Source organism: Bicyclus anynana, chromosome 5 (genome assembly GCF_947172395.1).
Source record: "Bicyclus anynana chromosome 5, ilBicAnyn1.1, whole genome shotgun sequence".
NCBI lineage: Eukaryota > Metazoa > Arthropoda > Insecta > Lepidoptera > Nymphalidae > Bicyclus > Bicyclus anynana.
In genome coordinates, this window is record NC_069087.1 from 16,607,496 (window position 1) to 16,621,093 (window position 13,598).

The 13,598-nt window shown below is 35.8% G+C and overlaps 2 protein-coding genes across 3 annotated transcripts; both read right to left on the bottom strand.

The window, feature by feature from the left end:
• Nucleotides 1–3,142: 3,142 nt before the first annotated feature.
• On the bottom strand, nt 3,143–6,208 carry LOC112044286 (YEATS domain-containing protein 4). The gene is made up of 5 exons (XM_024080089.2): nt 6,049–6,208; nt 5,689–5,970; nt 5,134–5,320; nt 3,948–4,100; nt 3,143–3,855 (listed from the first exon to the last, which is right to left on the bottom strand). The coding sequence occupies exons 1-5, from the start codon at nt 6,094–6,096 to the stop codon at nt 3,824–3,826; spliced, it is 702 nt and encodes a 233-aa protein (XP_023935857.2). The 5' UTR covers nt 6,097–6,208; the 3' UTR covers nt 3,143–3,823.
• Nucleotides 6,209–6,816: 608 nt separating this feature from the next.
• LOC112043936 (uncharacterized) lies at nt 6,817–11,758 on the bottom strand. 2 transcript variants are annotated; one of them, XM_024079631.2, is made up of 8 exons: nt 11,510–11,757; nt 10,391–10,439; nt 9,780–9,934; nt 9,310–9,523; nt 8,907–9,024; nt 8,757–8,824; nt 8,502–8,645; nt 6,817–7,919 (listed from the first exon to the last, which is right to left on the bottom strand). In XM_024079631.2, the coding sequence occupies exons 2-8, from the start codon at nt 10,391–10,393 to the stop codon at nt 7,389–7,391; spliced, it is 1,233 nt and encodes a 410-aa protein (XP_023935399.1). In that variant the 5' UTR covers nt 10,394–10,439; nt 11,510–11,757; the 3' UTR covers nt 6,817–7,388. The 2 variants fall into 2 exon arrangements, with proteins under 2 accessions (XP_023935399.1, XP_023935392.1); XM_024079624.2 differs by lacking the exon at nt 10,391–10,439 and having other exon boundaries at nt 11,510–11,758.
• Between the last annotated feature and the right edge of the window lie 1,840 nt (nt 11,759–13,598).

The window sequence follows — 13,598 nt, forward strand, 5'->3', positions numbered from 1 at the left end:
TGTCGCTTGCAAAAGTTACCGCAGAGTCCTGCACAGTCACTCAACAAACTTTCGGAGATTTTCCAAAGCTTAGACATGAAAGGAAGGCATAGAGATAGAATGAAAAAGGAAAACAGTTGGTTTTAAATAAGTTTACGGAGTTAAGGATATTGCAGTCTATTTAACTGTTTTATAATAATGGAGTGTTGTGCTACGTAAGTGATAATGATTAAGTGTTGAAGTAAATTTATTTTTGCTAATATTTCACTTCAGGTTGTGGCGTGAGTTAATTAATAATACCTATTGCTCAAAGTTTCCGTGCTAGGTAGGTGCGAGTACCAGTTGTGTTTTCATATTTTAATAAAAGTGTGTCTTTGTTTTTATAATTTTATTTTAATCACTCTATGATAAACAAATCCAGAAATAACTTGACCAAAAATTTTCTGTTTACCTTGTTATGATGTTTTGTTGTTTGACCATAACGTTAGGTACCTTGGCCGATGAAACCTATATTTTCAGTGATTTTCTCACTCGCGATTCTCACATTAATCCCCATTATGATTTTGTTCACATTACCTGTCACGAAAAATTATGTCATTTTCAGTAATGGCAAAAGCGATAAAAATTTGTCCGTCTGTTTGTATGCTATGAACGTCAAGAAATTAAACTGAAGGGAATTTAGGATTCATCACCATTGACAACCAATATTCGAATAACTGTTGAGCACGAGTCTCCTATAGGAATGAGAAGGGTTAGGCTGATAGTCCACCGCTATCCCAATGTGGAATGTCAATTAAAAAAAATCGGATATGCAGGTTTCCTCACGATGTTTTTCCTTCAATGCTGTTTAGACACGTGATACCTATTTAATTTACCATCGGCTGATATGATGATTGACTATTTACTTACTTATGGTAGGAACTAGGGCCTGACAAAGTTTCAGTCTAGTGCCTACATAAAATTAGGTATACGTATACCTACGTATACGCCTTACCTAAGTAAGTATCTAACTACCTAGGTATATGTTTGACCATTAGGTACAGGCTTTCGTTCTATCATTGTATCGTTACTTCGGCACACATAAAGTAAATTAGGTACCTACTAGGATGTCCAATAAACCCTTTTTATCTATAACAGTAAAGTGCATTGGAATTTGGAGCAATACACGTGGAAGTAGGTCGCGTGAAGCTCATGATCGCGTGACAAATAGACGGACACGGTAGACAATTTACAATGTACACTTAACCCCCCATTTTAATGCACACAACAAAATTGTAGTTATTTTATAAACCGTTACAAAGTTGCAGATAATAGAATAGGAAGGTAATATAGCCAAAAACTTTCATTTACTTAATAAAGTGCAGAGCGAGCTATGCTAGTTTCTCTGTGCGGTCGAATCAGAAATAAGGATATCCACAGAAAACCCAATGTCATCGATATCGAGTCGCGAAGCTGAAGTGGCCATGGGCACATATTTCGAAGAGCCGATGGGCGATGGGGTCCCAAGGTGCTGGAATGGCGAATGAAAAAAAAACCTAACGGCCTATATCATTAATTTATAGGGCCAAAGCTCCTTTCTGTAAGACAGACCCACCATGCTGCTCCAAAGCGTGTAAGCGGGATTATGATGCTAATGTCAAATTAACAGCCGCAATCAAAATATATTAATGATAGTATCCAGGATCGACGGATTAACGAGCTCTCCGAGACACGGGGGTGAAACACGACCATCTTCCCAACTCCGGGCTGTGAATCTATACTGAAAATAAAAGAAAAGCCCATGACCCGACCCAGGATCTAGAGATCCGAAGCTGCTTAGACTAACCACACAACCAACGAGCTTAGCTAACAAAGAGAAACTGGTCGATTTCATGTCCCAAGTCCCAACCCAAGCAAAGCATCCTCAGAACACCAGAGGTTTAACGGCTTCCGTGGCGCAGAGGTATGAGCGGTGGATTTACAAGACGGAGGTCCTGGGTTCGACCCTCGGCTGGGCCGGTTGTGGTTTTCTAAATTTGTCCAGGTCATCGGCCGTGGCTAGTTACACTCTACCGGCAAAGACGTACCTACCGCTAAGCGATTTAGCGTTCCGGTACGATGTAGTGTAGAAACCGAAAGGGGTGTGGAGTTTCATCCTTCTTGTAACAAGTTAGCCCGCTTCGATATTAGATTGCATCATCACTTACCATCAGGTGAGATTGTAGTCAAAAGCTAACTTGCAAAGAATAAAAAAAAATCCATGTGGTTAAGCCCTAAGGTACCTATTAAAACAATGCTTTCGACGAGCAGCACATGTCATTTGAATAGCGAAGGACAATCGATATTAGATTATGATTATTTATAGCTGGCCACCGAACTACGAAGACAAAAGAAATATATAATTGCCTGATGTTTATGGCAGGCGTCCACAGATCAGCATCGTACGCATAGGACACGTCGCATCACATCAAACGGATTTTAATTTTAGTATTCTTGTTATAGAAAGTCATACAGGTGCGTCCACTGATCCGCAACGGATCACATCGAACGGATTTTAGTATTCTTGGTAGGTATAGAAAATCATACAGGTGCGTTCACTGATCCGCAACGGATCGCATCTAACGTAACGGTTTTTAGTATTCTTGGTATAGAAAGTCATACAAGTCCACTGATTCGCAACGGATCGCATCGAACGGATTTTATCTACCGAAAAATTTAAAATCCGTTTGATGCGATGCGTCCGTTACGTACGATGCGGACCTGTGGACGCCTACCATTAATGTCCCCTTGGGACACGTTTACACAATACCTACTTGTGCTTATCTTCTGACTTTCGAACTATGTGTAAACCAGTACTCAGCTTTTATTATATCATATGTTGTACCAGAATGTAAACTTTCGGAAAATCGAAAAAATACCGTCAATATGTATATGCTGCGTGCGCTACGTAAGCTTTCAATAGGAAAAAATACCCCGATTTTAAAATATTCTTCATTGGGGCTCCGCTTCTATTGGCCTTAGCGTGATAATACATAGCCTATAGCCTTTCTCGATAAATGGGCTATCTAACACTGTAAGAATTTTTCAAATCGGACCAGTAGTTTCTGAGATTAGCGCGTTCAAGCAAACAAACTCTTCAGCTTTATAATATTAGTATAGATTAAAAGAGGAATTAAAAAACATGTTACTACAATGTCTTTATTTACAAATATTTTAATAATTAAAAAATAATCTTAACAAATTAATACTAATCACATAGAGGAGTAAAATATCACGTTTACACACACAAACACTCTTGTGTGTGTAAACTGAAGAAACGTTACCACAACAGAATCCCATTACTTAAATTGTTTAAAGTGCAGCAGGGGTGTTTACATCAAAACCTGTTTATCAAACGTCCATTGCTTAGCAACCACTTACTGTCATGTTTTTTTTCTTGTACAGCCAATTTGAGATCAGTCCTGGTACTATAAACAAATGTGTTGCTAGCATCATTGTCATGTGGAGGTCGATCATCATCAGGAGTCATCCAATGCATCCTGTCTTCAAATGTCCAGGTTAAGTATCTGTTATTTTTTAAAAAGAATATTTGGCATATCTTTTAAATATGACCAAAATTCCCATTCCCCTCCAACTAGTAGGGAAATACTGTAATAGACTAATGGAGCAGGGATCGAACCACCACCGCTCGGTTATGAGTCTGACTGTTCTTACCATTGAGCTACTGAGGCTCAAACTCAGTTATCGGTCAAGAGTCTGTCGCCAAGATATTAGGATGATTATGAAGACGCTTGTTCTTGCTGACTCGCTATCATAATGGATAAATTTCTGATTTGTTGGCACTTTTTCAGTTTCATGGACACATCTATTGGTACACTTTACTGTTACAACCAAACCCTGCAAAAACAGAACATTTTCAAATTATTATATGTATATCATACAAAAGCAGAAAGTATTATAATTCTAAACAGCAGTCAAAATGCCTTGACCTAAATTGTTTTGCGCTTTTGCAATTTCCTCTTTGAATTTTGTGATAGTGTCCTTAGCGAGTTGCAATTTCTCCTTTAGCTCTGATATTTCGTTCTGTACCTTCCCTTGTGCTAATATTATCCTCTCCAAAGTCTTCTCTTTCTTATCTTCAACTGGAAACAAATAGTTTCAAATTAACAAGTGAAGAGACACAATATGATCATTTCACAAAAAGCAGACAATATCTAGTGTCAATGCTTTTAAAGAATACAGTTGCATTTGAATTTTGAACATTAAACTAAAGTGTTTTTCATATAGCATGGCCCATGGGTACAGTGACAGTTGCCTTATGACGTTCATAATACACACTATTATTGTGAATCGCCGCAAACTTTCAAGAGTGAAACAAACTGTCACTGTTCCCATGCTCTCTGAAAAACACTTTACTTGAATGGTTACGATAACATTATGAAATATCAATACAATGACATTTCATATCCATGACAAATCAAGATTCACTGTAGATAGGGTCTTAAAATGCCACTATACCATATAAATACAGTACATGCAACATAATACTCTGGAAAGGAATATTTTTTACCATTTTTACATTTTTTTTATTGATGCTTCCCTCATATTGGTTTGAGCGTGATTTTAAATAGTCTATAGCCTTCCTTGATAAATGGACTATTCAACACAAAAAGAATTTACACATTCAAACCAGTAGCTCTTGAGAATGGTACATTCACCAAACAAACAAACTCTTCAGCTTTCCAATACCGTGGTAGTTACCTACTCACTGACAGACAATACGACTAATACGATAAATGGCGTTTCAAAGCTGCTTATATCACATTCGCTGCGGCATTGATTTTTATATACTTTCCTCTGGAGCGGTACAAGGTTTTTTGACCTCATACTAGAACTTTATGTGGTCCAGTACGAGGTCCATCAACCTCCTAACTCTTGAATACACTAGACATATACCGCAGCAAATGTGTTAAACTTGAAATAAATTAATTTTCAATCTAGAACGGTAACATCCTTTAAAACTTTGTAATAACATTATAAACAAAACACTTACTTACTTGAGTCTCGTTGTGACCACAATCCATGGCACTGGGTCAAAATATTGACATTAAAAATCTTGTAATTTTATTGTGGTATGTACGCATTTAAATAAATAATATTTGTAAAAACACTTACAATTGGTATCATGCATCCACTGGCCATTAGTGATAGGTTTGACACTGTTGAGTAGATGCTGCATCAGTTGAGTCGGCTCCTGGAACACTATCTCCTCATACGACTCACTGACCAGTGCCCTGCCCACTGGTGGAGTGCCCTCACTCACTGGTGATTGGAATAACTTCAAGATGTGATACAAGGTTACCTGTGGACATGTTTGGACAATAATTATCTATTGCAAGATACCTCCGGTCCTTTGCAGAGTGATTTTGAACCAAAAATCCACCACAATCCTTCGATGCAAGTTGGTAGGTTTTTTTTTTATTCTTTACAAGTTAGCCCTTGACTACAATCTCACCTGATGGTAAGTGATGATGCAATCTAAGATGGAAGCGGGCTTACTTGTTAGGATGAAAATCCATACTCCTTTCGGCTTCTACACGGCACCGTACCAGAACGCTAAATCGTTTGGCGGTACGTCTTTGCCGGTAGGGTGGTAACTAGGCACCACCAAGGCCTCCCACCAGCCAGCCAGGTTGGTACCTACGAATTAAAGAAAGTTTGATAACTTACCGGCCTTTCGTTAGGGTCGTGAAAGTAAATTTTGATAACGATCTCAAACTCGCCCCATCCCGTCTCTGTGAGCTCGTACGGTGGCTTCGTCACTATCCTATTGGGATTCGCGTAACTCTCGTGCAACTTGAAGTGTATCTTCTTTACATACGCCGACATATCTTCGTTGCTGTACGGCTTGACGTAGACACTCCATTGATGTGTATGACCGTCTTCCTCGCGTTTCTTGCCGAAATACCTCGCTACATTGCCGTAAACTATTGGTTTCACAATCACCAGTCCCTAAAATATATGTTTGAGTCAAGTTTCAAGGCATCGAGCTTTGAAGTTCATTGTTTAGAAAATTATTAGATTATGTACCTTAATCCTACCGCCAGAGTCCGGGCCAAAATCGGTTGGTAAACTCATACTAAAGAACTCTGCCAGGCGTATGCGTTATCACGTAAAAATTTAAAATAGAAACAAAATGCGACAAGGTAATTTGTTGGTAAACAAAAATTTAGAAAATACCACAGATAAATTACTATGACATTATGACGTAAAATTCAGAATTACAGATTGAATAAAGTTACAGATAAAGACACATTTTAAAAATCATTAACCTCTTGTAGACAGAGGTTTACGGCTCAGGGTTCTAGCTCTTTTGAGCAAATAAAAGTAAACATAGACTATAATACATAACTATCATTTATAACAAAATTATAGAGATGTAAAATAAAATCGATAATTATTTATTATGATAGAAAATTAATTCTTAATATTTTATTTAAATGTATTTTGAGGTTAAGATGTTTTGTATAAATAATAGGATTACCTTACTATCTACCAAGCAAACGGTAAAAAATTAAAAAATCATACCTACACAGATTTAAGATTATTAGGCAGATAGAGCGCATGGAATACGACGGTGTCGTTTCAAATACAAAACTAAAAATGAATACATTCTCGAGTCAGTACGACACGAATCGTTGCATCAGTAATTTTCAATAATATTTAACAAAAATGGCGTCTTTTTTTAAATATTTTCACACAAAAAGTAAATCAAAGCAAATCATTATTTATAATAAGAGTATTTTATATTGGTAATTATTGATTATAATAATTTACGTAATTGTATGTTAAGTTTTGAAATACATATTAGGAAAAAAGTTTGTATATGCAGATGTCAAGGAGACGCGTGACGTATTTTTTTCATGGGTTTCACCGGCTTCACCGCTTCACCACGCTGCTTGTAAAGATTGATTCTGTGTGTTTTAATAACTAACCAATAAAAAAAGAACCAGTATAACTAAAATATTTAAAAATAAAATTAAGTTGAAAAAAACATTTATTTACACATTTTTTTTTATTAATTATTATTCATTAATTATTATGAGATTTTTGTCTAATAAAACATACAAAAGCAGCACAAATTGACTTTATTATAATAAAAGTGAGCAAGTGAACAATGGTTCAACACGCTCATTTCCTTAAATCTAAACAATATAATTGAATAACATTTAACTAACTACATCGCGATCATTCGCGAAGTGAGCACTTACTAAACAATCACAACATTAATTTGCAGATCGTCATATCAATAGCTGGGGGATTTTTTGAATAGGCCATGAAGTCGTTGGGTACAGTCATAAAGTTAACATCTATTTCAAAATAATTGCAGTTTTTTTACTTGGCGTTCGACATTTTTTGGTTTGGCCTTACTAAAACTTATGATCCGTCTGCGCAGGCTCTACGTCAGCTAGTAAAGGATCATTTTCTTCCTCCAGCCTCGACGATTTCGAGCTGTGCCTTGACGCTGAGACACGTTGTGTAAAATTCAGTAAATTAGGCACTAGAGCTCCACTCGGTGTAGCCGGGGCAGATCTGGTCAACAACTTCCTTGTGCCCGGTGGAATTTTAGATAAAGGGATATATAAGCTCGATTTTCTTGATTTTGCAGTTTTCCTGAATAAATCATGACGTCTTTGGCATCTTTCATCAATTTGTCTCCGAAGGGTGGACTCTCTGGATTGCGTTGGGCTAGTGGGTTGAGGGGGTGATTCACATCCTCCGGGTGTATCGGGGGAGTTAAGAAAGAGATGGCGCATGTATGCAGCGCGTTCACAATAAGAGTCGTCGGCATTTGGAGAACTACGACGCGGCGGCGGTGAAGAGCCAAGACGCGGTTTGCAGCCTCCATCACAATACATGTCACAGTCGATGAGCTCCATGTCCAAGTCGTAGTTTGGGTCCTGTGAAGAAGTATATACTTAATGACTTTACTTTAAAATAATGATATGAAGAGTAGAGGTAGAGATGTGTATTGGTACATTATCGTGTAGCTGCTGTAGTTATCAAAAAATATCACATATAAATTTATTTAATTTACATCTTTTATTTTTTTAATTTATTAAACGATATTGAAATCTGAGATTAATAATAACTGGTCTCACTCCATGGAGAAAGATCTTTCCCTATTGTAGAAACAAAATAATTGTATTCTACTTTTTCTTATGTTTCTGTTTTGCTTGTTTTCTTTTATTTTTTGTGGTGTACAAATAAAGAGTTTTAAATAAAATAAAAAATAAATAAAAATAATACCTCCATATTACATGTTCGTTCCTCCTTTACGCTGCGGCTATTGAAGCGATTTGGTTGAAATTGGGAATGGAAATAGATTTTTCTTTTTTTTTTTATTCGATTTATTATTTCGATTACTACATAGGCTACTTTTGAGCCTGGAAAAATGCATGGTTCCCGCGGAATTTGTGAAAAACTAAATTCCACGCGGATGAAGTCGCGGGCGTCTACTAGTGTTTTTTAAAGAAACTTACCGGTGAAGTAATGAGACTTTCTTGAAAAGTTTGCTCACGCCGCGCGTTGCGTGGCTCAGTCAGCGAAGATAGAGACCGCAAGACTGAACGTCCGCACCCATAGTTGCTGGCACAAGAATAGGGAGGTGGTATGACAGAGTTTGTCTGTAAAATAATAATTGAGGATTTTTGCTAAACATGGATTTTTTTCAATTAATATACATGCAAGAAATAAACATACGAGTACGAGTATATACTCGTAAATACAAAGCTCACCTCATTTGCCGCATTGCATATAAAACTTGAATTTAGAGAATCTGCTGTACTTGTTGCTGAGAGCGAACCTGTAACCAGATATCACTTTATTTGTCGTAGGATTAAAAATCTGTATATTTATTTATTTTAAAAATATAAATATACACTAACCAGGAGCACGTATGACATAATTCCTAAAATAATGGACCATTAGGTAACTTCCTCCAGCTTTACCATCACCTTCTCCACATGTGATGACAAGCGGATAGAGGTCTGGTTTCGAAGTGACCTGTAAATAATAGTGTTCTATGAGTCGACTTCGACTAAGAAGTGTATAACAAACATATTTTTAAAGGTTTAACAATTGGACAATTAAATTCGTTTTTTTTATTTAATAAATTAGAGCGTAATTTGACAGTCATGCGATTAACTGCTACTATAAATCATTAATAGTCTTCGGTACCTAATTTAAGTTACGTCATTGTTTAGCTTATTTTTTACATCTATAATCACGTGCCAAGATAACCAACAATTTAAAAAAATATTGATTTTAAAATGTGGTCACGTTGCTTACTTCAGAATATGGCGGTGGGGCCTGGTGTATCGACCCACAGCGACTGTACCGAGGCGGAGGGTACACTGAACCTGCCGAGTCTTGGTCTGATCTGTTCCGTGGTACGCAGCAGGCGAAAGAACACATGTAGATGCCACCTGGACGCCGGTATATGAGACACCATATGCAACACAGAAGTATTCCGGCTAGTGTACCCAGCAGAAATAGGATTTGCCTGTGGAAACAAAAAACCAGGATTAGGAACACGTTTTACAAACACATTGAACTGTTTGATCTCTTGTAAATTATTACTTTACTTAATTATTACTAATAACGTTTACCAAATCATTATATAAGGAAAATCCACTATTTGTTTACACATTATTCAACTTTCGAAAGACTAGTACCAGAATAAATATTATTATTTAGATCTACTCGTATGCCAAATTTATTAGTAGGTTACATTAAATATAAATGTTATGGAAACCTACCACTGTGCATACCAGGTCTTTGAAAAAATCTCTTTCAAAGGATCGCCTTGTATGTAAGGTGGGTTTTCAGAAGTGGGCGCACAACAGTCGTCTTCGCAGCAATACCAGAGTGGAGGGCACACTCTGCCATCTGGACACGGAGTTTCGGCTGCACACTAATTCCAAAACATAAAAAAACATTGGATAAATAACGAATATAAATATGATGCTTGAGGAAGCTCTGACAAACGCACTAAGCCAAATATCCAAACCCAAAGCTGCAATTATACCTTTACATATTATGTTTTCTGTGCCTTTACGAGGTTTATGTGATTTTTAATTTTATAGTTTCATTAGCTGCTGTGCATTGTACCTATATAATAGATACAAAGTTCATTTTTCATATAATTATTGAACAAAAAAATTACAGGTGCTTTTTCGAAAATCGGTTTCAATAGAAAGCTTACAGTTTTGATTATTATTTGATAAATAACTTAAACCAGAATTTAAAAAAAAGATAAAAAATATATATCACAATTTCTACAATATGGAAGTAATATAATTTTATAAGGCAAATGCGATCAGTTATTTGTTAATTTTAAAGCAAAGTTTGCATGCATAACCAAAAATACCATTGTATCCAATTGATCACGCAGGAAAAGGTCCAATAGAGTCGAAAACCTGGTAGAAGAACAATAACTTGAAAATTAAAAATTACTTGAACACAATAAACAAATTATAAACAATAAATTAGAAGTCAGATGTAAGACTAATATTGTAAGTAAGGTGAAAGATTGTAAGTAAGGTAAAGAAAAAAATCATTTTTGAAAATGAAAACGGTCCCTGTTTTGAACAGGGGCAGTTTCAAAAACGTTTTTTTTTTTTCAAATAAGAACACCGGTTTCTAGTCACATGTTCGTTCTTTTGTATTTATCTACACCTTTTTCGGATGTAATATTATATTTAAATCAAAATAACGTAAATAAGTTAATAAAATTGCATACTAACGTGACTTAAACGGTCACTATGCTAGGACATACTAAAAACAGAAAAATATATGTTTTTTAACAAAAAATTTTGTACCGATTCAAAAATGTCTTTATTACTCTAAAAAGCGACAACTAAAATTATACCTATGTCCTTTCTATTGATTGGTCTGAAGGCGGTCCCAAAAAACAAAATAAACAGAGCCTATTTGGTAAAACACCGCTTTCAATAGAAAGGTGCGATGTTATTTTTCTCTTTTTAGAGTAATGCATCTTCGAAATCGGTTAATGTTTTTTGTTAAAAAGTTATTATTTAAAATAAATAGATATGTTATGTTATCATTACTATGTCCGTTAGCTCTTACAATGTATCTTTCGCGGGAAACTTTAATGCAGCGAGCGTGTATTCATCACATGGCGCATGCTTGTACACCGATCGATAGCCCTGTCAAGACTATCCTAACTATTTTTGGAATTCCCTCTTCCGAAAATTCTATATTAGTATTATAATATAATAACTTTACAGTACATCAATAGAAAGTAAGCAATATTTTATATATAATGTAGCATGATGCACCAAAACCATTTTAAAATATTTTGAATTCTCGTACTATCTAAAATTAGGACAGGATATATTTTATGCTCTAAGAAATTTTAAATTTTACATTATGATTCAATAGGTATATAAATATTAAAGAACTGTATATAATCTTTATGACACTATTTACGAGAATAATAACAATTACTAGGCAACGTGATACCTACCGGCTTGCTAAGCGTGACTCCCAGCGTAGAAACACCGAGACAAAATGAAATCATAGTGAGTACAAACAAATTCTTTAGACACGACATCGAGAATAATATGGCAAATCCATAAAATTCGACAGACAAAATCTCTCAAACCATGTAGGCAAATATAAACGCAATTTCCTTCCACGCTATCATCCCCGTACGTGCCTTCCCCATTGGGGACCGCGTGAAACTGAATTTTCTTGTAGATTCCTATGTCTAAAATGGCCACTTAATAGAGAGCTTCCCCGATACTTATGCCCCTGCAAGCCTTGGGCGTGCGCGAAAGCCTTCTGGAAATAGACACAGCTCTACTTAAATTGGTTGCTGTCCAATAGAGATATTAAGAGAGCCCAGTCTGTTTTGTAATTGACTCGTGTAAAGATTTTTAATAAAGTCTTTATAGATAAAGTTTAATTATTATTTTTTACATACTTTTTTAAGAATTTCGCTATAGCTAAGTTATTTAGGCATGAGGTTTTCAGATCTGCTTGTCATTATACGAGTAATTTATACGCATTACCAATACTATTTACGACTTCGACAGTGTCTGCTTGAAATTTTTTAAATACATAGAAGTATATACGGTGTACCTAATTCAAAACTTTCGTCTGATTATTTGTTTGTTCCGGTTAATTTCTGAAACGGCTATACCGATCTTAAAGGAACTTTCACTGACAGATAGCTAATGTTGTAAGGAGTAACATTAGCCCCGTTTTTCAACGAGTACTAGAAATGCGTGTAAACCGCGGGGTATTCACTAGTTATACATCAACATCAACCATATTTTGAGGTCATAGAGCTTTAAATATAGAGCTTTGGTTGTAAATTGATAATAAAAAATAACTAGGTACCTACTTGCTTAGACATATGTGTCTTTGGATGCAACACTTTGACCTATATTTTCTAAAATTCAAGGTTGATTTTACACAAGCATACGTAAGCTTTTTTGCCTAGCTCGTGCCAAGAAAAGTTCATGATTTAGTAGCGTAGACTATCGTGGCGTCGTCCGTAAAACCTTGTTAGCCACAGTAGGTTCCATAGTAACAAGTCTTTCAGTACAAAACCAACTGCTTTGCAAGCCCGCTGTAGGTATTGACCACGTATTAACAAAGTGCACTTAACTCGTGTAAGTTACAATAGCTGAGTTAAATTAATTACCTTGGTAATTATGGTGTAATTTGTACTTACATTAAACTTACAGCTTAAAAAAATATTGATATTTCGTTAAATGAAATTAAAACAGCAGATTGTGCAGATGTTTATCCGTACTTTAGGAACCGAAAGTTAGGAACGAGAATGCTATTCTTTGCATATACATATAATCACTGAATAAAGATGATCCAGAATTAGTCTATACAAGCAGCGTGGTGAAGCCGGTGAAACCCATAAAAAATCGCGTCTCTTTGACTTATACAATTTTTTTCATAATTTATATTTCAAAATTGAATACTAAGAACAAGTAAGTAAGTAAATTATAACACTAATCAATAATTACCAGTTTAAAAAAAATCCCCATCTTTTTTCATTCTTTAATTTTTGTAAACAGTTTTTAAGATATTTAAAAGCTCAAGAAGCTTCTTTAATATTGAAAATTCCTTTAATTTACATGCGACGCTTCGTGTCGTACTGACTGGAGAATATATTAGTTTTTAAATTTTGTATTCAGAGAGGCTATGACACGGTCGTGTTCCGTGCGTACTATCTGCCTATGATTCTTTAATCTGTGGATATAATAAACAACATCTCGGTCGTTTGTTCACATCACTAGAAAGTACGAGGCAATCTCTGTCTACGAGGTAATGAAAGAGTCAACGTGTCAACGTCTGTGGTCTGACCATAGATTAGTAAAGCGTAGACAGAGAAAGTAATAGACACATATTGTAGTAGCCGTCGCCTAAAATACGACCTAACGAAGGACTCTTTAAATAAACGAGACACATGGCCATTTTTTCAGATCAAGCGCCGTACATACTTCTAACAATTTTTGGGCGGTAAAGCAGCGAGTTCCCATCCCATCCAATCGTAGACAGAGAAATCCGCCAACGCATCCAATCCCCTCCAC